Source organism: Halichoerus grypus, chromosome 13 (genome assembly GCF_964656455.1).
Source record: "Halichoerus grypus chromosome 13, mHalGry1.hap1.1, whole genome shotgun sequence".
NCBI classification, from domain to species: Eukaryota; Metazoa; Chordata; class Mammalia; order Carnivora; family Phocidae; genus Halichoerus; species Halichoerus grypus.
Window position 1 is genome coordinate 78,534,929 of NC_135724.1, and position 25,366 is coordinate 78,560,294.

At 53.9% G+C, this 25,366-nt stretch overlaps 1 protein-coding gene across 4 annotated transcripts in view; it reads left to right on the plus strand.

Annotated features, from left to right (window-relative positions):
* Positions 1–19,432, plus strand: part of UBE3B (ubiquitin protein ligase E3B) — a 50,922-nt gene extending 31,490 nt beyond the window's left edge. For 3 of the 4 annotated variants that reach the window (XM_036085970.2, XM_036085969.2, XM_036085971.2), the window contains 10 exons: positions 618–737; positions 5,285–5,461; positions 5,576–5,686; positions 7,928–8,065; positions 8,393–8,458; positions 10,152–10,210; positions 12,531–12,713; positions 13,189–13,300; positions 16,102–16,194; positions 17,202–19,432. In XM_036085970.2, the coding sequence (XP_035941863.1) occupies positions 618–737; positions 5,285–5,461; positions 5,576–5,686; positions 7,928–8,065; positions 8,393–8,458; positions 10,152–10,210; positions 12,531–12,713; positions 13,189–13,300; positions 16,102–16,194; positions 17,202–17,393 (1,251 nt within the window). In that variant the 3' untranslated portion in view covers positions 17,394–19,432. Of the gene's footprint in view, positions 1–617; positions 738–5,284; positions 5,462–5,575; positions 5,687–7,927; positions 8,066–8,392; positions 8,459–10,151; positions 10,211–12,530; positions 12,714–13,188; positions 13,301–13,700; positions 14,150–16,101; positions 16,195–17,201 lie in introns of those variants that run through there. The other variant, XM_078060863.1, reaches the window with a different exon arrangement.
* Positions 19,433–25,366: the final 5,934 nt, after the last annotated feature.

Consider the following 25,366-nt stretch of genomic DNA (forward strand, 5'->3'; position numbering starts at 1 on the left):
CTCCTAAAAGGGGCTTATCAGAATCTTGACCATGCGGCGGGGAGAGAGGGTTCCTCTCTAACAGTAATTGAGGAATGTTACTTGGCAGGGGGTGGGGGGCGGGCGTTGGGCTATGGTGTGCTTGAGGGCACAGAGGACGCAGATAAAGGGTCAGGGACCTTTATTCTGTGAGATCATTTTTTAAAATTTCTGACCGTGAAAAAAATTATCTTCGAAATGTTTCTGTTTTGTAACTCATACCATTGATTTCCTTTAAAGCAGGCTCAGCTGTATAAGGCAGCCTCTGTAACCTGTCCTGACGCCAGGTCTTTACAGTGGTTTATCAACTGAACGAGAACCATGTTCTCCCAGACCGTTGTAAAGTGCATTCTGGCTACAGCCAGACCGCTCTTTCTGGGACCTTTCTTCCTTGGCATGTATTCGGCTATAATTTCTAATTCCCCAGATTGTGTTGGGGAATGTCTACTCTTCTCCCAAGACACTTCTAACCTGCAGCGCATAGCAGAGTGTCCTATTCTGTTTGCCTCTCATATGACTTTTTTCACTAATCTTGTACACTGCGTACAACAATCATCGGTTGTTGACCCAGTTTCTGGTCTCACCTTTGCTCATTTCAGAGAGTTCTCCTGTTTCGAAACATGGTCACCAAGGAGAAGGAGAAACTGGGGCTCGTGGAGACCAGCTCGGCCTCTCCCCACGTCACTCATATCACTATCCGACGGTCCCGGATGCTGGAGGTGAGAAGCCCATCAAAAAGAGGTGTACTCTGTGAAATGCTGGATTTTTAGTGGATGATCCGTTACCTCCAACCATTCTTGTCAGTCCTTGATCTAATAGCACTGAAATCAAGGCTCGGGGTTGGAATGGGGCTGTTGGTCCCATCATGTGCTCTGGAGAGCTGCTCGATTAAACATGACCTCAGTGCTGGGGACCCAAAGTGTGGTATTTCCCTGCCTTTTCCCCACCGGGGCCCTAGGGCTGGAACATTGAACACTTGGTGCTCTTTGCAGTGAGGACAAGGGGTGCTACGTGCAGACATTCCCATGTCTGGGCAAACTCCCTTTGCCCTGGGAGACACTTTGCCCAGACTCCCAACTGTGAATGTGCAGGCTGGAGTGTAGGTAGTAAGTTGACTGAGCCATACTGGGGGGTGCATTTACCACAGAGCTAGGGGTTCTTCGTAGACAGGAGCTTGGGAGAAACAGTGGCCCACCTCAGCCAAGCCCAGTGTCCAGCGTGACTGCTGTGCGGCAGCTTCATGTGAACAAGAGATAGATGCCTGTTCTCAGAACACTTTACCTCTGTATGTCTGAAAATTGTAATAACCTAATGTTTTTGTCAGGACATGATGCTGACGACAATCTGCTGGAACGTCGATATAGTAAATGTACATGCCTATGAGGTCACCATGTGCCGTACCCCCCAGGGTTGTGCAGTGCGGAGCCTTCCCAAATGTGCTGAGCCTGCCAGAGGTCAAACTGGTGACTGAACCCCAAGTCCACGTTCCCAGGAGAGGCTGGACTTGGTACAGTTGCCCGGGCTGGCTCTTCAGACCTTCTCTCTGGCTCCAGCCACAGCCCCTGGCAAATTAGCACGTTCTGCGGTGGAGGGCAGTTGTGGGATCCCGGCCGGGCACATGGCCACATAGCCAGCCACCAGCAAATGGCACTGGCAGCAGCCCTTCCTCCCCACCCCTCCCCCACATTTTCATTTCTCCCCCTTGGGGCATTCCTGCTCCTTCCTGGAGAGCTGCTTTTAGTTCCCCTGAACACTGGCGATTGACACGGGTCTGCTGGGGAGAGGCAGCGTGTGTTAGCCAGATGATGCTTTTGACATTCTTAAAAGTAGAAGAAACTTAAATGCCTACAGGGACCCCCCCCCCCCCCAGTCACGGGAATGGGTCAAGCTGGCTGAGTATGTCCGCACAGGAGCATCTTGTTTGCACGTGAAACAGTAGGAATATTCTTCACTTCTGCTGCTCCCTCCTGCTCTTCTTGAAACACAGCCCTCAGCATAGATAACTACGTAAGAAAAAGAGCCCCTCTCTTGAGTGGGCAGATGACACCTGACATCCAGCCTCAGGGTTGGCGAGCAGTAGAGAGGGGTTGGCACCTCCTCTCCATCCCACCTGACAACTTCTGTGTGCGAATTCAGGCTCCGTTATGCTCTGGGGGTTTTTTGTTTTTTAAAGCTTTTATTCATTTATTTGAGACAGAGAGAACCCAAGCGGGGAGGGAGCATCAGAGGGGGAGGGAGAAGCAGACTCCCCACTGAGCAAGGAGCCTGACATGGGACTCAATCCCAGGACCCCCGGGATCATGACCTGAGCCGAAGGCAGACACTTAACCAACTGAGCCACCCAGGCGCCCTGCTCTGGGTTTTTAAGAGCAGGCCAAGGGGCTTTTATGTTGTGAATGACTGGGGTTTTGTGAAGTGTCTGGAAGGTTAGATGACCCAGCGAATCCACCCTGTGGGCCACCAGTCTGCAGGCTTTGCTTTGACTCAGAGGAAAAAGCCCAGTTGTGTTTGGAAACACCCTTCTCCAGCACTTTCCTTATCAGATCTGGATGCTCCTCCCTTGTCACTTATGGTTCCCAGTCCCTCTCAGATGTAGCCGGCACCAACAGGAAGGCTGTGGTGGTAGAGACTGGTATGTGTCCTGAGAGTGACGGAGTCCCCGGCTCCCTCCTCAAGTGTCATTGCTTGTGGGAGACTCACCGCACGTCCCGGTTACCCCGGGCCTGCTATCTCAAACACAGCCCTCAGGGTGTCACAGGAGGGGTGTCTGTCTTAGGTTCTTGGCCAAGTCCACTTTTCTTTTTCTATTCCATTAGAGTCTATCTCGTCATGAAAGAGATTACTGTTGTTCCTATTGAACTAGGAGGAGGAGAGGGTCACATACTCAGTTACCCTAGTTCTCATTACCTGCTAGTTTGGTTGTGAGAGGAGAGCCCAGTGGCATTTGCTTGATTTGGACACAAGGGGGCATCAAAAAGCTGATATTAGACACGCTTATGCTCTTCTGGCCTTTTATTCAGTCTCCTTTTCTGTGGTTTTATTGAAGATGGCGCTTCAGTATTCCCCTTGCAGGTGTTAGTCTGAAGTCTTGCAAGAAGGCTTCCCCTCACAGAGGGTAAATTGGGGCCGGGACCCTAGCATGTCAGGACTGGGAGGAACCGTAAGACATCCTCTGCCCAGCCCTGTCCCCTCGGTCAAAGGCGGAACTGAGGCCAGAGAAGTTAAGATTCATAGTCACGTTCACTCGGGTCTCAGTGGGAGAGCTGGGCTCTCATCCCCAGGTCAGAGTCCTCTGCCTCTGCTGTTTGAGATGCAGTGGGGAAGAGGGATACCCTCCTCCTGCTCACCTTCCAGAAGGAAGGACACCGATCCAGTTCTTGTGTAGTGACGCTCGTGCCCAGAGGGCGCAGCAGGCAGTTTGTCAGAGGAAGCAGCTGGCAAATTCCTCTCTCCAGCTCTTCAAAGAAAAGGCCAACGTGGGGCTGATAAAGAAAAAGCGAGATTCAACTCCAGCGAACATTCCTTAAGCACCTGCCATGTGTGCGGCCACATGCTAAGTGCTTGCACGTAACACCATCTCATTTAATCTGCGTGATCCTGGCACCCCTATCAATGCGAAGTCGGCTTAGGGAGGCATCATTTCAGAGCAGAATGGAGGAAGTCCTGCAGGCAAGCAAGAACATGCTGGAATTCTCCACCCATCCCAGACTCCGTGCCAAGATAATTACCATAAATGTAGGCAGAATGGTTTGACCATTCTGCTGCAGCTGCGTGCTGACTTCCTGTGTTCCACTGCTTTTCCTCTCACTTGGTGGTTCTCAAACTTCCACTTCTCAGGTGCTTCTCAGGACTGCACACCCAAAGCCTCTGCCTTCCACAGATGGTTATTATTGGCTCTCAAACTTGGGAGCTTAACCCCAGAATAAGATCAGGAGCCACCAGGGGACAGTCCTTTGCATCACGAGGGATGGGCTTCTCCCTGCTGCCCCTGCCTTGTGTGGGCCCAGCATCACTCCTGCACCCTTGTCCCTGCCATCTCTCTGCTCTGCCGCCAACAAAGATCTTTCTGAGAAAGCCAGTCATGTCTCTCTCTGATCAGCAGGAAGGCGGCAGGAGTTCCCCAAAGCAGTTCTTACCAGTCTGGCCCCTGTGCTTTGTGACAAGGGCTGTCACTGGCAGGCAGGTGGCTGCCGTGGACATGGTCTGTCTCGTGTTAGCGGAACGTCTGACGGCCCCATGGCTGTGACTGGGAGGGAGACCCGCAGGGTGGCCTCAGTAGGATATTGCAGTTGATTTGCAGCTTACACGACAGTATCTAAAGAGCTCGATTGCACCCCCAAGATGGAGTCTGTCCTGTTGGACCAGAAGACTGCTCCCTGGCTGCTGTCTTGTTCAGCACTGCTTCTGGCGTCACTCCTCGAGAACAAAACCCTGAGCAGCTTGCTGATGCCAGGAACACAGAACCAGGAGCCTAAAGACCTCAACAGATTAGAATCAAGAGGCGGACTAAACAATATAATCGAATACAAGAACTCTAAAGTCGCATCCTCGAGTTCTGCATGGGGGTTGCTGGATGGCTGCCAGCCAGGGGGTGTGCTGGGCTTCTCCCTGCTGCCCCTGCCTTGTGTGGGCCCAGCATCACTCCTGCACCCTTGTCCCTGCCATCTCTCTGCTCTGCCGCCAACAAAGATCTTTCTGAGAAAGCCAGTCATGTCTCTCCCTGCCTGGACTCTTCTGTGGCTCCCTGCTGCCCTTCAGGGTGGACCCTAAATTCTTTAGCCTGACTCACCCAGGCCTTTCATGATCTGGGGAAAGAGACCAGGAGTTGAGGGGTGGAGGGTATTTTTATTTTTATCTCATAGGGGTCTGAGTTTGACTGATTTTTACCATGAGCTAAATAAGCTAGTCTTTGCATTAAAATAGGGTGGGATCTCGTCCCCATTACTTCCGTCCTTTGTCTGACGGCCAAGAGCTTGTCGCAGCTCATCTTGTCGGGTTTCCCCATCTCCGTGCTCTGCATCATCTCGAGGGCAGCCTCCCCTTGCCACAGAGCAGGGGGGTCCCATCCCCAAGATGAGTTTTCCTTTTAACCGGTTCATTTAAAAACGGGTGAGAACTGCCCATCCCCACACCCACGTCCTGACTTGCGTGTTCAGTAGTTACGCCAGGAAGGCTTCACACAGGGGAGCCGGAACCTTGGAGCGGCAGCCGTGAGTTAGGCAGAGGGCCTCCCCCTCCTGATGGGCTGCCATTCTGCCCTCGGCAGGACGGCTACGAGCAGCTCCGGCAGCTCTCCCAGCACGCCATGAAGGGCGTGATCCGCGTCAAGTTCGTCAACGACCTCGGGGTGGACGAGGCAGGCATTGACCAGGACGGTGTCTTCAAGGAGTTCTTGGAGGAGATCATCAAGAGGGTGTTCGACCCGGCACTCAATTTGTTCAAGGTATTTAAGGGGAGTGGGAGCGGGCCTGATGGCAGCCACATTCTCGGTGACGAGTGAGAAGCAAAGGGCCGGGCACGTAGGCTCCCTGCCTCTCTCCATTCTTCTCCCTTGCAGACAACCAGCGGGGACGAGAGGCTCTACCCCTCGCCCACGTCCTACATTCACGAGAACTACCTGCAGCTCTTCGAGTTTGTGGGCAAGATGCTGGGGAAGGCCGTGTACGAGGTAGGCACATGCAGGAGCAGCACACCCGGGGGGGAAACAAGATGCTAGAAGCCCCGGGGACTTGGTGCACGGTGTCGTGGCGGGGCCCAGCCACATAAAGGCGCTATCATTAGGATGGAGCCCGAGAAAGAGGACAGGACCCACGATTACTGGACAGAAATACTGGGTGCTTTCCATGGGGTATGTCATTTCACCCTCCCGCCAGTCCTGTGGCCAGGCTGCTGCTGCCCCGTTTACCTGCCGGTGACAGGACCGAGGCTTCGAGAAGTCACTGGTCCAGACTCTCAGTGCTAGTTAAGCGGTAGAACCCAAATTCAAACCCAGGCCGGCGTGGTCCCGTTGTAGGAGGGCAGCATTTTGTGGGGCGTGTTAGTTGTTACAGCTGTTTCCTTAAATCTTTTGTAATTGGAGTGAGTGCTTCAGAGCAAGCCGCAGGCATCTCAGTGTTGCGTGTGAGCCAGAACAGGACCGCAGGACAGCGCCCCCAGCTGCTGGTCGAGACTGGCCGTCCCCGGCTAGCCGTATGACTGCGAGCATGTCGCGTTTATTTCTGTAGGCCCTCGTTCTGGTCGGAGGGAGTAGGGGTGATAAAAGCTACGTGATGGGGTTGCTGTAGATAGTAAATGAGCGAAGACAGGGAAGACCCCCTCCTGTGGTGCCCGGCTCGTCGGTCTCGTGGGGTCAGGGCGGCGTGGACTTGTGCAGGCCCCTGGTGAGGCCCACATAGCTCCCGATCCCTGTCCACTGCGAGCCGGGCCGGCAGAACTCCCTCCAGGGGGCACTGGCCCCCACCCTGAGGGTCCCGCTCCCCAGGCAGGAAGGAAAGCTGCAGCAGGAGCTTGTGGCCTTCACAGTGGGCTCCAAGAGTGCCTGAGCAGCACTCACCTCTCACCCGTCACAAACCCTAGGGAAGGCAGTGTGCCCTCCGAAGGCAGGGCTGGTGGCTGGGGCCAGTGGAGGAAGGGAGGGAGGGAGAGAGGCCATGTGGGGGCGAGCATACGCGTTCTCTCTGTGTTCATGGCCTCAGTCCCTGGCCAGGGTGCGGTCAGATGCTCCCTCTGCATCCCTGCCCAGGCTCCCTCAGGCTGCCTACTGCCGTAGACTGGGTGGGGGTCCTGGGCTCCTTTTCTGTGTTTGTTTCCACATCTGCAAATGGAGACCATTTCTCAGCTGATTCCCATTTAGAAAAGAAATCCTATGAGGATGTACCTGGCTACATGCCACATTTCTCTCTCAAACATGTAGCTGTGATATGCCCAGAAGAGTTGGGCCAGCCGAGAAGCATGACTTCATGGCTTCTGTGAATGTGCTCCCCCGTTCCCTGGACCCAGCGTCTGTCTCCTCCTTCTCCAGCAGTAACAGCGCAGAGAGAAATTAGGACATGCTGGGCCCCATGTGAGGAGCAGCGTGTATTAACTCACGTAACCCTCGCAGTCCTCTGAGACAGGCCATCATCGAGTCTGAGCCCCTGTCCCTTCTGAATCTCTGACCTGCACACTTCTCTCCAGCTAGAACAATCTGTCTGTTCTCCCCAGTGTTCTGCAGCAGTTTTCGTGCTGCATCCCTCCCTGCCTCCTGTCCTCCGTCCGTTCCCCACGCCAAGTACAAACCTGACACTTCTCTGCCTAGAGCCCCCCTGGGGCTCCCTGCTGCCCTCCACAGAGAGTTCAGACTCCAGGAAGCTCAGGAAGCCTCCCCTGATCTGGCCCTGATCCCTCGCCTCTCCTCCTTCAAACACTGTGCCGTGGCCAGAGAGCTCTGTGTTCCCCCCTGGGGCGTGCCTGTGGGCCTCGTACGAGAGCCCTTGTGCTCCTCAGGTCTAGCCTAGATAGGTCTCTCTCCTGGAGGCTTCCCCTGCCCTGTCTCCAAGTGAGAGCCGATGCTTTGCGTTCCTCTCCACCCTGCTCATTTAAACCTGAAAACTGGGAGGCTCTGCTGGTCCCCATTTACAGAGGGGAGAGCCGACATCCTGCAGCCAGGCGGCAGTGCGGCTGGGACTGGACCCCTGAGCTGTGCAGCTCCAAAGCCTGTGCCCTTCACTGCCGTGCTGTGATGTCCCCCGGAGGCGCTGGATGGTGTGCAGGTGGCGGGAGGTGCTGGTCTCCACCTCAAAAGTTTACGAAGCACCTCGAGATGTCCTTGACGCCCTCGGAGCCCCTCTGCGGCCCGAGCCACCCCGACAGGGTCCCTGAGGTGGGATCCTGCCTGGCAGACGGCGAACTTCTGTCTCTTCTCTCGCAGGGAATTGTGGTGGACGTGCCCTTCGCGTCCTTCTTCCTGAGCCAGCTGCTCGGGCACCACCACAGTCTCTTCTACAGCTCTGTGGACGAGCTTCCTTCGCTGGACTCGGAGTTCTATAAAAACCTCACTTCCATTAAGGTCAGTGCGGCATGGCAGAGGGCATCGCTGCAGGCTGGTGCAAACTCAGTGAAGTGAAGGCCTCGGGGTTCTCGTGTGGTGGGAGGCGATTTCCTGCTCTGGGGCCGGGGCTGCTCTGTAGCCACCATGGGCCCCCACGTCCCCTTCTGGCCACTCCTACCTCCTTCCTCACGGTGATGAGTGGCCTTTCCCTTTGCTTCAGGCTGGGTGGCAGTCATAGTGGTCCTGCCCATGCAGCATCGTGTGTGTGGTGGGGGGGGAGTGTTAAAGCTTTCAAGGATATGGCCCGCCTGGGTCCCAACACTTGCCCTTTCTCTGTTGCATTAGCGCTACGACGGGGACATCTCTGACCTGGGCCTGACTCTGTCCTACGACGAGGACGTCATGGGTCAGGTAGGTCGGCCTCTATGGCTGAGCGATTCTTTGCCGCCCTCCACTGGCTTCCTGGGACCTGCCCTGCTCTTGGTGTTTTCCCCAGGAGAAGGTTCACAAACCGAGGCTGGCTGTCCTCTGGTGTCTGGTTCCCTTGCCCATCCCCCTACTCCCGCCTCGCCGGCCAGGGGGGCGTTCCCCCTTCCGTTCCCAGTTGACCTGGCCTTTGCCTGCTTGGCCCTCGGAGAGCTCCCCACAAAGACCCTGCTCTGTTTAGATCGCACTTAGGGTCCTTCCTGATGGAAGCTCTAATTCCCCATTTGTAACGTTGCTTTTTGTTGCCATGGTGAGGATTAGCTGTCGCACACGGAGGCGTGTGACTTGCAGAGGGGAAGAAGCCGCCCGAGAAGTGCCTCGAACAGAATCCAGGCCTTGCTCTTGCTCATCATGGAGAGCGGAGCAGGAGGAAAGGACAGTGGACACTGTGGCAGCAGAGAAGTCTCCTGCCAGAGTTTGCCTTTTGGCTTTCCCCCGAAGTGCCCTCTGCGCCCTCCAGTGCTGTCCCAGCAGACACCTGTGTGAGCCTCCATGCGCCCGTGTTCTGAGGGCTACGGGAGAAACCAGACCTAGAGCTTCCTCATGCAGAGCTGGCTTCTTGGAGCCGAGCCTGCATCGCCTCCGAGAGGTCACTCGTCTCCCCAAGCCCCGCTTCTCTTCTCTCACAAAAGTACCTCTCGTGAGTGTGAGTCCTGGCTGGGAGCAGCGTGACGCCATGAGCTCCTGTAGGGAGCCCCGAGCACGCAGGTGTGTGAGCGCTCTGAGGAGCCTGTGAGGGAGGAACCTCCGCCTTCCACAGAGCGGTTCTCCGAGGCTCTCCAAGTAATAGCGCGCGGACGAGGCGCTCCCTGGAGCCCTGTCCGGGAAACACCAGGCCGGGGGCTTGCCAAAGGCCCTTCCAGCTTCAGAGTCCTCCGGTTGCCCCAAGGTGTTGGCAGCGGTGGGACTAGAGGCCACGATCACTCCTTTCTTCATCATCAGAGACTCAGGATATTCTATTAGTAGAATTTCTGCTAAAATTAGCTTTAAAAGTATGCATTCTTTGATTTTTAGGTGACCCCCAGAAATGCCTGAAGTTGAGGAAAATACTTGATTCTGTGGTCTTCAAATCTTTAAGCAGATTTTGAGCCTTCCTCAGAATTTTCTCTTTTGACGATAAAAATAATGCAAACTGGTAACCACAGATTCTGCTATAAGATGAGCACAGAACGTGAAAAAACCAGTTACAGGACCAGTGCCAGGAAAGCACCACTGTTAATGTGTCATGTGTTTTCAGACTTTTCTCCCGGGGCACCTGTATCACTTTTTTTTTTTTTTTTTTTCCAGAAATGGTACCATACCATTCCAGGGTATGGCTCTACCAACATTTATTTAACTGTGCTCATAATGCAAACATGGTCCCCTCTGTGACGTCTTTAAGCCTTAGTACAAATGTCTGCATGAGGTTCGGATGAGAAGAAACCTTCCATATTGATTGTGCAGGGTCTGCTTGTTGATATTTAAGCCCTGGCTTCTTGTGAAAATGATTATTCCCAAACACGTCCTATCTTCATTCTGTCATTATTATGGACGTTGGCGTTGGGCCCTTTCATCTTCAGGAAGCCCTGTTTCCCTGTTAGAATTCTCTCAAGTAATTGCTCCCCATCTTCTCCCCCAGCTTGTTTGCCATGAACTGATTCCTGGAGGGAAGACCATTCCTGTTACGAATGAAAATAAGTAAGTATAGCAATTAGATTTTTAAGGTCAGCACTTGAAAAGACTTCATTCTGGCTCTCTGGTCTTACTTTGAGAATTTATTAAGATAGATTGAAGTAGAAAGAGGCCATAAATATCATAATGGAATTTACTGGTTACAGTTCATAGGCCAGAACTGTATTAAATTCGATTTGCAAAATAAGAATTGGCAACTTATTTTTGGCAGTAGCCCATCTAAGGGCAGAGGCACCCAGGCCGCAGTGTTCCTAGGCATTTAATGACGGCTCGAGATGCAGACAAAAGGGTTCTGAGCCACTTGGGCACGTAGTCCTGAACCCAGAGGGCACGGAGGCAGAAGGACACCTTGGAGGGGCAGATCATTTTGGAATGATAGCATGTGGCAGTTGTATAAAATGCTGTTCTTGAGAAGACACAGTGATGAATTCAAATGCCACAGACAGGTCCTTAGATGTGGGGGGACTCGGAGGCCCGGCAGCTATTGTCACAGATAACAGGCTTTTAGAAATCTATCATAAATGTCAACCTCTTTGGTCCCTAGAAGCAAAACTCCTTAATGCACTGTCTCCACCGCACTATTCTCACCTAATTAAAACAGGAGAACCTAGCATGAGGAGTAGATATTGGCCCTTTTGTCAAACTATCAATCTTCTGCTGCCAGGCTCAGCTGAGCATCTGAACTGTTAATCTGAGCATCACTCCCCCAGTGACAAGTGAGAGCTCAGTCCCACCTGGTGAGTCATTTGGCTCAGATGCACGTTGCAGCCCGAGCATCCTGCCCCTCTCGGGTCAGGTGGTTGGGGCAGTCTGCATGCTTGCGGAGCTTTGATTTAGACTGTCAGTGTGGTCAGAAGAACGGGCCTGATTCTCCTCGGGATTGAAAGACACCAGTTTTGACTCCTGGCCACGGGGCATTAGTTGGACAACTGAGAAGAGAGCCGGGAGCTCAGGTGGGGAGGCGCTGCCGGGAGCTGTCAGCAGGGACGCGTCCTGTCGCTCCCTGCCGTGTGCCTATAACCATCCCTTCAGAGGGCTTCTGTGAGCTCATGCGTGTAAAATACCTTGCAGGATATCTGGCTCAAAGGGGGGCCTCAGTAAAGGAGAGCAGTGAACGTCCCCAGTGTCAGCTGTGTGACATGTCCCATAGAGCCTGCCACCCCCACATCGACCGTGTTTTGCTGGGCGTGGCACGGGGGTGATGGTGGGAGCGGCATGGATCACAGCCAGAGGCAGCGGGCCGAGGCAGCCTGTGCTGGAGTGAGACTCCTGTCCTGCCTGGACCTGTGTGAAAGCCGCTTCACAAACTTACACGTTCTCAGCAAAAAGCTCAGCATCAGGGCAAGGGGATTCAGTTCGACACATGGTCTTAAAGGCCTGAAAACGCCAGTTCCGCCCTCCTTAGGGGTGATACTTGATCTTGTACTTTCTGTTAAATGGGAAAGTCCTCCAAAGTCCCCCTCCCTCTTTTGGTAAAATGGGACAATATCAGCAACCTGCTTCAAAGCGTGTATGGAAGGGGTATCGATAATGGAAAAAGTCGTATTTAAGTATCTCAATGTGCAAGTCTGCTGCTGGATAATTTTTTTAAATAAGCATATTTTCAGGGTCAGAAACTCAGGTCTGAGCACTGTGGGGTAAAATTTTTATTTGGACTGTGCTAATTTGGGATTTGGGGAGTTGTACCTGGGCTGGGCTCAGGTTCTTTGCTAAGAAATCAGCCATGCTAGCAAGCCTGGATTTAACCTGCTTGAAAGGTTTGCGTTGTATTACAGTCGTAGATGAGGTCATTGTGCTCAGTAAAGCAGGCCCAGAAGACCATCTGCTCGGAACTGTTGTTAGTGCTCTGACTTCCCCTTTGAACCTAAGTGTAAGCTAGCTGCATTTGGTCACAGCTTTCTGCAGGCTTACTTTTCATGGCTTGGAGTCTTGGTCCAGATTAGCAAGGCTTTGATGGAGGTTTCATCATGAAGCCATTTTTTCTCCGTTTTAAAGCTTACTGGAGGACAGAATTCTCTCTTAATCGGATGAAATTAAATAAAAGTCCAAAAAGCTGTACTTTTTGTACTGAGAAAGGGCCCTCTCCTTATCTGGGTTTGGGGGAGGAGTGAACACATACACAGTGGCACCTAGCGTGCCATTCAGGAAGGTTAGCATGGACCATCGTTGTCATCGTCATCATCCTCGCCATCGTTCTGGTGAAATGCCCTGGTACCACTGGTGTTTTTGTTAAGTGGTCCAGAAATGGCTGGACTCATCTTTCAGCCCACTGGTAACAGCCCAGCCCGGCCTCCTAATTCCCACTGTTTTCTCCTGTTGGCAACAGGATTAGCTACATCCATTTGATGGCACATTTTCGGATGCACACCCAAATAAAAAACCAGACAGCTGCCCTCATTAGCGGATTCCGCTCCATTATCAAGCCCGAGTGGACCCGGATGTTCTCAACCCCTGAGCTACAGCGTCTCATCTCCGGTGACAATGCTGAGATTGATCTGGAAGATTTAAAGTAAGGAGTGAAGGTGGGGAGGGGGGTGAAATCTTCAACCTCCTGGAAAGCAAGCTGCCCCCTTGCTGAGCTCCTGTTTCAGAAGCCCACTTCCAAGTGTTGTCCTCCCTGATGACTGGGTGATTCGCTCTGAAATAAAAGATCCCCCACTTGTCTTCCTAGAGACTAAGAAGTGGAAGTAGAGTTTAAGCAGGTGTCAAGGACTGCTGGGCTCTCCAGAGTTCTGGGAAGTGGCAGTGCAGGATCTCCTGTTAGCTCCTGTTCGGGAGTCTCAGGGCCTGCTCTTGAGCTCCCCACCCCCTTAGCTTCCAGGGACATGGGTTACGAAGGCATGAACTTCTGCCTTTAAGAGAAGTCAGGAGGCACCCAGGCCTGCCAGAGTTGGCTGTGCCACTTGGCTAAGTTCCGTCCCTGCCTGTATCTGTAAGCACCCATTGGAATGTGTGGCTGAGCCCATTGTCTGCATTGTTTTCAGGAAGCACACGGTGTACTACGGTGGCTTTCATGGAAGTCACAGGGTCATCATCTGGCTCTGGGATATTCTGGCCTCTGACTTCACACCCAACGAGAGAGCCATGTTTCTGAAGGTATTTTATATGTTACCTAGATATGCATTCATAGATATTCTCATAAACCTAGAGGTCACTTGATGTAATAATTTATACTGGGAAAAAGTAAAATTATCAAGAGGACCTCCTATCATCAGCATATCCTCTCCTGTAGGCCGCCTCCATGGTAGGTCAAGCAGTAACCAGACAGGCTTGGGGTGAGGCTGAGTCACGTGGGCCCAGGAGCTGCTGCGTACCTCTCTGCAGAGACAGGCCTGCATGGGCTTGAGCTCGTTGGGCTCAGCACTCCGTCTTCCCCTTCGCTGGTGCTGGCCTTGTTCATATCTCATTTCTTCCTTCCTGATAGAAGCAAATGGTGTTTATTACCTTAAAATACAGACAAGCAAATTTTTTTTAAGTTTTTTTTTTTATTTTTAAGTAATTTCTACACCCAACGTGGGGCTCAAACTTATAACCCCGAGATCGAGAGTCACATACTCCACCGACTGAGCCAGCCAGGCGTCCCCAGACACGCAAACTTTTGAACAATCTCCATTCCTACTCTCCAGGGACTGCCTCTGTGTACCTTTTTCTCAGCGGCGTGAAACATGCAGCACCACACATACAGTGTCCCCATAAAACACACGTGGTTGAGTGGGCTGATAGCAGTGTGTATGTCTGCAAACAGGGTGGCTGACTTTAACCAGTTCCCTTACACCGCTGTCTTTAAAGTTGGAAATGTTCAAAACATTCCCGCCGACGACACCGTGTTGTTTCCTGTTACTGACGTCCACAAAGCCTTTTATAGGACCCTGGATGACATACACACTTGTCTGTGTATTTGTTACATGCTTGTGTATTTTTATAAAGATGGAATCCTCACTTCGCCACCCGCTCTGCTGTTTGATATTTTGTCCTGAACACTTTGCCATATTCTGGGGGTAGATTTAAGTACCTTGAAATATTTTCCTTTGGACATTTGGGTTTCTAGAATGGTTTCCAGTGACCTTGGTTGTTGAGGCAACATGAACAGTATCACCACTAGTTGAAATGGCAGCGGGTTTTCTTTCCCCTTGGTTTGTCATTCTGAGGAGAGTTCATTCCCATCAAGGAGGCCACCACTCCTAGATGCAGAAATGCCCAGGTCATCCCTACAGGTTACAAAGGACTTGGGGTAGGCAGGTAGACATAATTCCAGAAATTCTTAAGAGAATCAATTCTGATTTTCCAGCAGCACCTCTTATAGGCCAAACACTCCCTGACGGCCTATAAAACCGCTCCCCTGCCTCTCCTGGAAAGAGGAGAGAGCCCATGTCTCCTAACTGTGTGCAGTCTGTCCCACACAGCGGGCGTGTTTGTGTCTCTGGATAGCCGGTCTCCAGACCTGCAGTTCCTGCAGACAGGCCCCAGAGTCGGGTGGAAGACACAGCCCTCGTATGGAGTGCACCTGACTGTGCTTGCTTTAGCTGTAACGCGAGCAGATGGCAGCTTCCTGTGCCCTCTGCCCCTCGGCCTCCCATCCCGGGGGGATGAAAGCACCGCCCCCTCCATAGACCAGCCCCGGCTTGCGGCACACAGCAGGTCTGAGCGGCCTGAATTGGGACAGGCACAGGCTCTTCTGGGTCTGTCTCCTCATCCTTAAAACGGAGCGAATCACACAGCTTCCGAGGAGTGATGAGGTGAGGCCGGGTCCCAGAGCGCTCAGCACAGTGCTCGGTCCTGCTTTCTTAGTAGGAGCTGCTGCTGTGCTTCGGCTGGTGGAAAATAAACCATACTGGATAGTAACATCGATACTGGGTGTAAAAACGGTTTTTGAAACCTGCCACACAAAAACTCTTTGGATGCCATTTAGAACACTGTTTCAATGGTAACATTTATTATATTAAGACCCAAGCACTCAGCTTGCTGTGGAATTTTGAAGCACAGCTGGGTGCTGTAAGTAGCAGGCCCGTACATCCCCTGGAGAAGGGGGAGAGCGTTTGTAGCTGATGTTCAGTTCTAAAAAGCGAATGGTTTCTTCAGACTTCCCTCTGCAGGTTTATCACTTGGATTTCTAAGTCGGTCCGATTCCTCTGTGCAGACACAAGCTAGCACATATGGTGAAATAACCCAGGTGCTGCCATCGGGGAGAGGCAAGGAATCCCAGGAGTGTAGCAAGGGAGCATGGGTGGCTGCCCATGGGCCCCATTCCGGGTGTCTGGCGCATTGCTGTGCCCCTCAGCCTTGCTGGCGCCGATGCCTGATTGTTGTCTGCATGCTGAGGGCAGATACGTCTGTCAGGGAGGGGCCCCCAGGAGCCAAGCTCACTCTGTGAGACTGCTCTGTGACCCAGCAGGCCAGGGTGCTCGGGGGAACGCACCTGCACACCTCCCCCCGGCTGGCTAGGAAGCCGAGCAGGAAGGCAGGTGCCAGGGGGGTGGGGCCCTCTCTCCTGTGCCACGCGTTGGGGGCACCACCGTCTCCCCCTGCCCAGTGGTCCCATGCATGGCGTCTCTCGAAGCAAGGGCCCGCGTGCCAGTCCCACTGAGATCAGTCCCGTGGGCGGTAGTTTGTGTTGTTCTGAACTCTTCAGCTGCACATTCTCCACCAGCCCCTGGGTTGACACACACAAATGACTGGTCACATCCGCTGGCGTGGCTTTCGTGTGTTTTAACCTTCAAGAACAACACCCTTGAGACGTGAGACGTATACCAGTTCTTGGGCCCAATGCATGGTCTGTGGTCACCCTCCTGTCATACCATGACTGGAGAAAGCAAAAAACGTGCAGCTCGCCTGCCAGGGGCCTGTTGGTGAGGGAGCAAGAGCCCCAGTCTGGCCCCTCGACCTGCCTTGTGTTGCAGTTTGTGACCAGCTGCTCCAGGCCCCCGCTCCTGGGATTCGCCTACCTCAAGCCTCCCTTCTCCATCCGCTGTGTCGAAGTGTCAGATGATCAGGTACCACTGCTGGGGGAAGAGTCAGCTGCTCTTGGTGGTGGTTTGCTGTGCCCACTGGGTAGAACCTTCACCCGGTCTGTGTCCGCGGGGCAGGCAGCGCAGCTCCTGGGAGCCAGGTGCGAAGGTTCCACAGCCCTCCAGCCAGGAGAGCAGTCGGGCCCCCAGAGGATGCCCTTGGACTCGGGCTGCTCTGGGGCCTCAGCTCTCTCGGAGGTCCGTTTCTCTTTACTCCCTCAGGAAAGGGTACCTGGGGGTGGTTTTAGTAGCTGGTGGCCTGGCCGGGGCTCCAGGTCTGAGAGGCAGTGTGGGAGGGGGCTTAGGACACCGGCTTAGGAATGGGGCAGGCGAGGGCTTGTGTGCTGGCCCTTCACGTCTGGCAGGCCGCTTCATGTCCTCTTGTGTAAGGGGGAGCAGACGGCTCCGGGGCTGTCATGCTCCGTGGAAGGGGCGCTCCAGTAGTAGCCGCTGTCCGGTGCCTCAGCCCCTCTCCCCTGCCTGCAAACCCAGCGGCCTCTGAGCATAGCTGCCTCTCCGGATGCTGCAGTCTGGCCTCCACGTCCCTCCTGTGACATTAGACAACCCTCCGTCCCCTTACTTAAGGAAGGTTGCCCCACATTACAGTCTGCCATGGGCCACGCGCTGGTGGGAGGAAATGGGAGGCTGCATTTAGACGTGTTTTTGTACCTGAAGTATGTTTACAGTAGTCTGGCTCTTTGAGAATCGGTTGAGCAATAACTGGCAGTTAACCCGAAGGCCCCCTTTCTGAGTGCTTACCTAACACAGGGGTCCCCCGTGGAGGACTGGGCTGCCAGGGCTGCTGCTCTGTGCTCAGCAGTCGGGGCTGGGGGCCTCCGTTCGGGGGCGGCCTCGGGCAGCAGTGCGCTCTCACCGGCCGTTCTGCTCGGCCCCGAGGCTAGCCAGGTCCCCTCCTGCGTCGCCCGCTCTAGTACCCGCCGGGGCTCCCTCGCCAGGTGCCTCCCAACCAGGGCTGTGGTGTGTGCTTGCAGGACACCGGGGACACCCTGGGCAGCGTGCTCCGGGGCTTCTTCACTATCCGCAAGCGGGAGCCGGGCGGCCGTCTGCCCACCTCCTCCACCTGCTTCAACCTGCTCAAGCTGCCTAACTACAGCAAGAAGAGCGTCCTCCGGGAGAAGCTGCGCTACGCCGTCAGCATGAACACGGGCTTCGAGCTCTCCTAGTTCCCCGCTCCCGCCACCTGCCCTGGCCGACTCCTGGGCTGCCAGGGGCCTTCAGCTCCAGGGGGCGGGGTCACCCTGGGAGTGGGTGACCAACAAGCCAGGTGACCTCTCACTCTTTATAGCCATGAGACTCCCCTGTGGCCTCAACTACTTGGGACGCACATGACGACTCCTTAGCATTCTTCAGGTGACACTGATGGGAAGGGTGTTGAGAATAAATCTCCAGGTTCCGCCCGCGCTGATCCTTTTCTCCTACTTTCCGGGGTCTGAAGCCCAGGCCTGTGATCACAGAGGGCCTTCTCCTTTTGATAGTTTGGTTTTTTGGTGAGTCTTTTCTTTCCTTAACTTTGTGAGTGAGCTGTGCATGAACAAGTCCCAGGAACTCCAAGGGTCCAGAGCTGGTTTTCACGATATGGTCCTGAGTGCACAAAGCCTACTACGGGTGAGACGCTCTCCTTCTGTTTCTGAAAACTCTCTTCTCAGGTAAGGCCTTGCCAAGCCTCTATGCACTCGACAAAGTCTCTGCCTCCGTCCTGTCCACAGCGGCCTCTCTGCAGACAGCCAGGCCCACCTGCTCCCCAGGGAAGCAGAGGTGCCTGCCGGGAAGGCTGCGGAGCCCAGGACGTTCGGGCACTGCCCCCACCTTGAAACCACGCATTCCACGCGGCGGCTGCGCCCCACCCCCAGGCTCGCCTCAGATGCTCTGAGTCCTCAGGCCAAGCTGCCAGGAGGCCCCCACTGGCTTGATCCTGTCTCGTGCGTTCACATTGGCATCCTGGCTTGGGGAGAAAAAGTACCTGTTGGCCCTTAAGAGCAGCTCTGTTTCCAGAGGGCGCTGGCTGTTCCCCAAAGCCTGCTGATTAGGGGGTAGCTGCCTTCCCTCTGCTTGTTTGCCCTGCTTTTGTCTAGTAAGGAACAAACACTAGCCAAGTTTCCCCGCCTGTTGGGGCGGTGGCCTCCCCCCATTGATGGTAAAATCCCAAGAAACTTGGGTCTTGCCGCTCATTTTTCCTCAGCACGGGGAACCGGGAGCCCTTCGCACTGATGGACGCTCAGAGGGCTGAGAGAACTCTGGGTTGGGTTTTTTGGTTTTTGGTTTTTTTACTTCGTTTTCTCTTCCAACCCATTGTGCTCCTCTGCCCTCATTCTTGCCCCTTGTCATGAGAACTTTATTCTAGATCCAGGGAATTGAGACAAAGGCCATGTCCATGGTCTGTTGACAGCCATCCACCCTCGCCCCCCTCGTCAAGCTCCTTATGCATCCCCACCACCAAGATTGAAGCCAGGAGTGCCTGGCCCCTCCTCTGCTCTGTGGAGCTGGCTGGGGGCTTGCAGCTTTCTACCAAGCAGCAAAGCACCTTCTGGCAAAAACCTTCATGTTGGCGGCAAAGCGGGCAAGATCTATCTCCATGGCCTCCCTCAAAGGGTTGCGGCTGGGTGCCATGTCCTGCCCGGGCCCAAGCCTGGCTCCCTTAGAGCCCCTGGGCTTCTGGAAAACAGAGTTTGTGTTTTACTTTGATGGAAAGATGGCAAGGAATTTAAAGACAGGAATTTATTATTATTATTATTTAAGATTTGTTAGTAACCTCTGATTCTATGGATTTGCCACTTTAAATACTCGACTCCTTTGAAGACCTCCTCAGAACGCGCGTGTACGCGGAGCAGGTTTGTACGTTTATGCTGGGGCCCAAAGGACGATCACCTGCACAGAGACGTTTGATTCCATCTTGACTTGGATTACCTGAGAATCCGCCAGCGTGGGGCTGGGGAGAGAGTGGTTTCTAAGCGCCGACACCAACTTTATCTGTTCTTTTGACGAGGAGGGGTGGTTTGTAATTTCATTTAAATTGTTCTCTTCAACAGCTGGAGATACCACACTGTCGAAAACACTGCATCTGTACTTTTATGGCTCGTGTTCATTGACACCTCGATGGCTCTTGATGGCTCTAAAAAGTTGTGGGGGGGGGGTTGGTTTCATAGATAACCTAGGGATTAAAACGTGATCAGAGGCTTTATTAAATTTATACTTCAGCACATGATGTCTGTGTTCTGCTTTTTATCTGAAGAAGGAGCGCCTTAGGACCACATGCCTGGGGAGCTCACGAGGGGGCGCCTGGAGCTTAAAGGGCACATAGGCTCCCGCAGTGGAAAGACGATTCAGAGGAAAATACAACAGACACTCAAGTCTCAGCGGCGAAGCAGAGTTAGTAGCGGTTGACAATGTTCTATTCGCTTCCAGTTCTGTTTTGAGAGGTAGCACATTTCACATAAAGCTCAGGTCACCTCCAGCACCACCCAGGCCCTTGTCCCTCTCACCCACTTTTCCAGAGGCAGCCATCACCCCAGATTACGTGTTTTTACAGTAATGGATACAACAGATGTGTGTTCATTGAAAACCATCCACATAACTCACAAGCATATGAAGGCAAATTTTACAGCTACATCGGGGTCTATGCGGTTTTGCTCCCTGAGGATCATACTTGCAGGACACACAACCCTGTGTCATTCTGTTCAGCCCACATTTATGCTCAGCAGAAAACCCATCTCAAACCGGCCCGTTTTTCCAGCTCCACCTTAGGTGGCTTTTGCCCTCATCTGCGGTGGCTGCGGCCTCCAGCCTGGAGCCCCCAGAGGGTCGGAGCAGGAGGCTGGCCCGTTGAAATCCAGGGACTCAGAAAAGAAGTCCTGAAAGCCTGATGGCCCTTTTATAATAGAATGCCTGGGCACCCAAGAGGAGTTTGTGTGTGCTGGGTTTTCTCACATGGAGCATTCATACCGGCAAAGGAAAAGAACCAACTTCCCCAGATACGCCGGCAGCGTGTGAGACACTCCCACCTAAAAATCCAAAGCCTCGTTCTGTGACATTTTGGCCTTTACAAGTTATCACGGCAAAGAGAAAGTTCTTACGACTAGGAAAAACAAGTGGGTTTTTAAAAAATTTATTTAAATGAAGACAATTTTAGTACACAGTCAGAACTTGCAAGTGCCTAAGAATATTGAGGTGGAACACAGTTTGAGAAACACTCCACCGTGTTTGGGACTGCAGCAAAGCCATCTGCCGGTCTTTGTCCTGTTGACTTAGCAGAGGTCGCGCTGCTAAAAGTGTGTGTCGGGCTTATGGACAGACCAGTTATCTCTAAGGTTGGTTCATCTGGAGATCCAGGCCTCCCTTAGGCCTCAGACCTCCTTCCTGGAAACTTCATAGGTCGATGAGCCGCTGAAGAACTGAACTGTGGTTCGTTCGGTGCACTTTTTGAAGAAGCCGAGCGAGGGCTCAGGACCACAGAGACGCATGTGAACCCTCCCTTCCTGGTTGGGGGCCGGGATCGGCCTGTGCCTCCTGAGAATCTCGGTGCCCACTTCAGGGGCACGGGGATTACATGAAGCAGCATGTGACCTGCACCCCCCTCAGTTCCTGGCACCAAGTCGGCATCCGACGTTAGTCCTCTTCCTACACTTGCTCACCCTGCACTAGAAGAAAACGGAGCTGCCCGTGGCCTGTCCATCAGGCCCTAGCCCAACTTCCGGTAGCTTCTGCAGCCACCAACAGTCACAGCAGGGCGGTGAGAAATCGGCCGCAGTCTCCCAGGGAGCTTGTGCAGAATGGCGGGAAGGCCCGCTCCCTCCTCCACGCTGCCTGCGGGGATTGGGCCGAGGCGTTCCCAGCTGGCGTGGCCTCCAGCCACCTCACTCACACACACTCACGCTCCCGGACGCCAGGCGGTCTTCAGGGTCAAGATGAAGTCACTTGCTCATTATAATCATCATGAGAGCTAACATTTTTTACAAGCCCATGCTTGCATCGCCACTGACTCTCGAGCCTGAGCCCTTGGGGCTCTGAGGGCACTGGACAGAGCAGGTTTGGAGCCTCGGGAACTGGGTTCGCGTCCCAGCTCTGCCGCTCACTGCAAGGCCCGGGACAAGGCCCCTGGCATCTCTGGGCTGTACTTCCCACCACGCAATGACCTTCCCACCTGTGCCAGGCCCTCTGAGGACAGTCGGTGATTCGTGGCCAGTGTAACTGTCACCATTATTTTATTCCAGAGACCTAACTGACGTTCTCTCTGGAATTATCTTTGTTTTTCAGACTCCTTGCAAGGAGGCCTCCAGAGGTGTTAGCAGGACATCCCGAGGGGCTTCTTCTGGACTTCACCCTCAGCGCCGGGTTTTTGGCTCCTTTACCTGAGCCCTCACCATGTCCTGAGCTTCCACCACACTTCGGCCCAGCCTCTCCCCTGGCCTGGGACCAGCAGCCACATTCCCTTCACGGTTTTCCCAGCCCGTGGCAGTTAGGTGGTTTCTGAGCCATAGGGAGACTCAGAGACTTGGGTAGACCAGGATGGGATCTGTGTCATTTTCCAGACCCTCCACCAAGAGAGCCAGACAGAGCACCCAGTGATGGCAGGAAAAACCTCACTGAAGATGTGACCCGCTGCTCTGACCGCAAAGAAGCCTGCAGAGGAAATCAAAACCCGAGCTTCCCAAACATCCACACTCCCACGAGGCACCAGGGAGATCCTGATTCAGCAGGTCTGGGGGTGCCCAAGGTCCTGCATTCCTGACTCAGGAGTCCGCCACGGCCCGGCATTAAGACAGGTGGGGTAAGACCCTGAACTTGGCATCAAAAACTGGTTTGCATCAGCTGAGTGGCTCTGGACAAGTTTCCAACTCCCTGAACCTTCTTTCCTCACCAGTACAATCGCCTCCAATACTAGTAACCCTCCTGATGACCTCACAGACAGCTCGGGGCGGTGGGGTCACACAGACCCCGGCGCCAAGCCCAGCCCCACCTCTCACCAGCTGCGGGAGCTCTGACCACCTCTCCCAGCCTTGCTGTCACCTGAAAAACAAGCCTGAGTCACACCCTAAAATGTGTCTCCATGGTAATGGGACAAGTAGTGCTTCTGAGTCAAAAGAGGGGTCATCTGTGTTTAGGGAGAAGGGGACCATAAAGGATGCGTTCCTTCATCTTCACCTGGAAAGAGGGTTTGCCCTTTGGAGACAGGAAGGGAGGCAGTTGGGACAGAGGAAGCAGCCAGACCAAAGGTGAGGTGGTGAGCAGTGGGAGTCACATCCCATCTCACTGAGGGCAGGAACGGGGGCGTCCTACCACAACCAGTGGTCGTCCCCCGGACCTTTGCCACGAGCAAAGCGCTGCGCTCGGCCTTCTGTGCAAGTTCTTCACATTCTCCACCCTGGGACCCTGGGCACCAGAGTAGAACCAGTCCATTCTGCGGATGAAGATGTGGAGGTTCAGAGAGGTGGATTCACTTGCATGAGACCACACAGCTAGAAAGCACCAGAGGTAGGATTTGGCCCTGGGTCCCTGTGACGACAGAGCCCCCTTCAACCACTAGCTTTGCTGCCGCAGGGAATAATCTATGCAGGACACCCCGTGTGGTGGGGAGTGTTAGTGTGGGAGAGCTGGGGAGGGTTAGAAGTCGTTGGGTGCAAGCAGAGACCGAGGGGGCTGTGGGAGAGGGGTCCCCAAGGGGGGTAGGGGAGCCTAAATTTGAAGGCAAAGAGACGGGTGGGGGGGGTGGCGCATGACAGTGACGCTTTGTCCTCTTGATACATGGCCTGCTCTGGGCACCTGTACCAAACATCAGGCTCCGTGACCTTCTCCCCAACCTGCTTGTGTCCCACCCAGGGACTCTGTGCCAGGAAGGGAGCGTCACCTGTGTGGGGCAGTGAGGGCCTGCCCTGCAGCCCGGGTGGCCTTGTCACCATCACAGATGATGCCCGTTGGACTCGGCAGTTGGCGGGTGTCCCAGCCAGGAGCCAGCCCAGGTAGCCAGATTGCCAGGGAGTTCGGGCTTGCCTCTATTCATCCGAAAATAGACACACAGGCTGTGCCAGGTGCTGGAGGCACAGCCGGGAAGAATGGGGACACCTCCCTGCCCTACAGCGCTCACTGTGAGGCTGGCGGAAGAGGTAGAACTAATCCAAGAGAGATGCCTGAGCACATACTGTGCTCACACCCCCTAGAGCCACCCTCTTAGGATGCCCACTTCACAGCTAGGCAAACTGAGATTTGGGGACAGCAAGACGCTTGTCCAAGGCCCTAGAGTCTGTCAGTGGCAGAGCCAAGATCCGAACCCTGGTTTGCCATGCACTCCAAAGCCCTGACCAAAGTTGGAGCAGGCAGAAGAGGAGGGGAGAGCCTTCTGGACGATGCGATCAAGATTGAGCAAAGGCCCAGCAGCTGTTCTGTCCCTTTCTGCATCTGGTGCTCATCCCTGTCCCATCTCCCCTTGAGGGGACTGCTGGAAACAGAATTGCACCCACTTTGCAGGTAAGGCCCTATAACATATTTAAGGACTTGCTGAGGACCCCAGGGCTCTCGTCTCCCCGAGTCCTGGCAAAACTGGGAGAGGTGACAATCTCCGGAACAGCACCATTCCCAGCTACAGAGGTAAAAGGCTGAGTTGGATTGGGAGTGTACCTGAGCGAAAGGGGACCCACTCTGCTGTTAGCCTGCCTCTACCTCCCCTGTCAAAGCTCCCCAGGCAGAGGCAGGCTGCAGGAGTTTCGGGACCCTCCCCCACCACTTCCTTAGCTCCTCACTCCTATCCCAACAAGCAGAACCCCTCTCCTCACCAGGTGAGCCAGAGACCCAGGGAGGACAAGGTCAATGCCCAGAGCGCCTCCTTCATGCATCTGGGACCATGATCCATTTGGGACAGTGGTGTCTTCTCTAAGAAGGCCTTGCCCCTCAGCCCTCAAACCATGTTAATAATGACTGTGAACTTGCCACTGCTTCCACAGCAATGGCCAGAGTTCCTCGGTCTCCCTTCTGGGTTGGCTGTAGCATTGGCCCCTGGTGGACAAGCTGGGTGGCTTGTCCCGGCAGGTTCACACTATGAAGCCATCGGGAGCGGTTTCCATCAGCTGGGGTTCTGCCTTATGGAGACCGAGAAGGGATTTATTGGCAGGTTTCGAGGATGAGAGAACCAGAGCTGAGCCAGGGCCGTTCAGAGTCTTAGCATACAGTGGCAGAGCCTCTTCGGGACTCGGCAGGAAGGGCTCGGCCCCAGCCAGGAACCCATCCTCGTTCCGATCATGCCAATCTTCAGGGAAAGTGCAGGGAAAGAGAAAAGACTGAGCAAGGCACTGATGTCGTTCTTGCATTTATCCATTCAGTAAATGTCGGGCACCTGCTTGTGCCAAGCACTAACTAAGCACTAGGGTATGGTCGACTTTGGGAGAGCCAGACACTAACAGGAAACCCGTAAGATCATTTCTGATGTGTTGAAAACAAAACAGAGACACCCCCCCCCATGGAGATTGTATCCCATTGGGAAAAGTAAATCCCCCAAAGGGAATTGAGGCATGGCTATGAAGAGAAGAGGGACTGGATGAGGGGGTCCCCAAACATAGCAAATATCCACAAGAGGGTTCCTGCCATTTTTAAGACTTCAAAAGCCTGCCCTGGTGCCCAGGGTGGTGGCAAGGATTTGGGTTCTGGAAGTAGATTAGACTTCATATCTGGTCCCGGCCACTTCCTTACGTGACCTGGGGCAGGTCACCTAACCTTTGCAAGCCTGCAAAATGAGGTTGATAATTCTTCCCACGTAGGGTTGCTGTCAGGTCCCATGAGGTCAGACATGCTCCACACCTGGCACATAATGAGCACTCAGTTTACTTCCCAGACCAAATACTCGATCGCGTCCTGGGTGTGGGGGGTGGGGACACGCGCATGCCAGGTGGGTCGCCGAGCCAGGCCCTTGAGGTTGGGGGCTATTCCTGTTGACCCTCCAGCATATTCCATTACAGCTTTATTCTTTTAAGTTAGATTGTTGAGTTTAGATTTTTCTTCCTTTTTAGATTTTTTTTCCCAGTATTCTCTACACCCAATGTGGGTTGTGAATTCACAACCCCAAGATCAAGAGTCACATGCTCTACTGACGGAGCTAGCCGGGCGCCCCGCCATTACAGCTTTAATATCATTCCTGCCTGCCTTCTTCTAGATA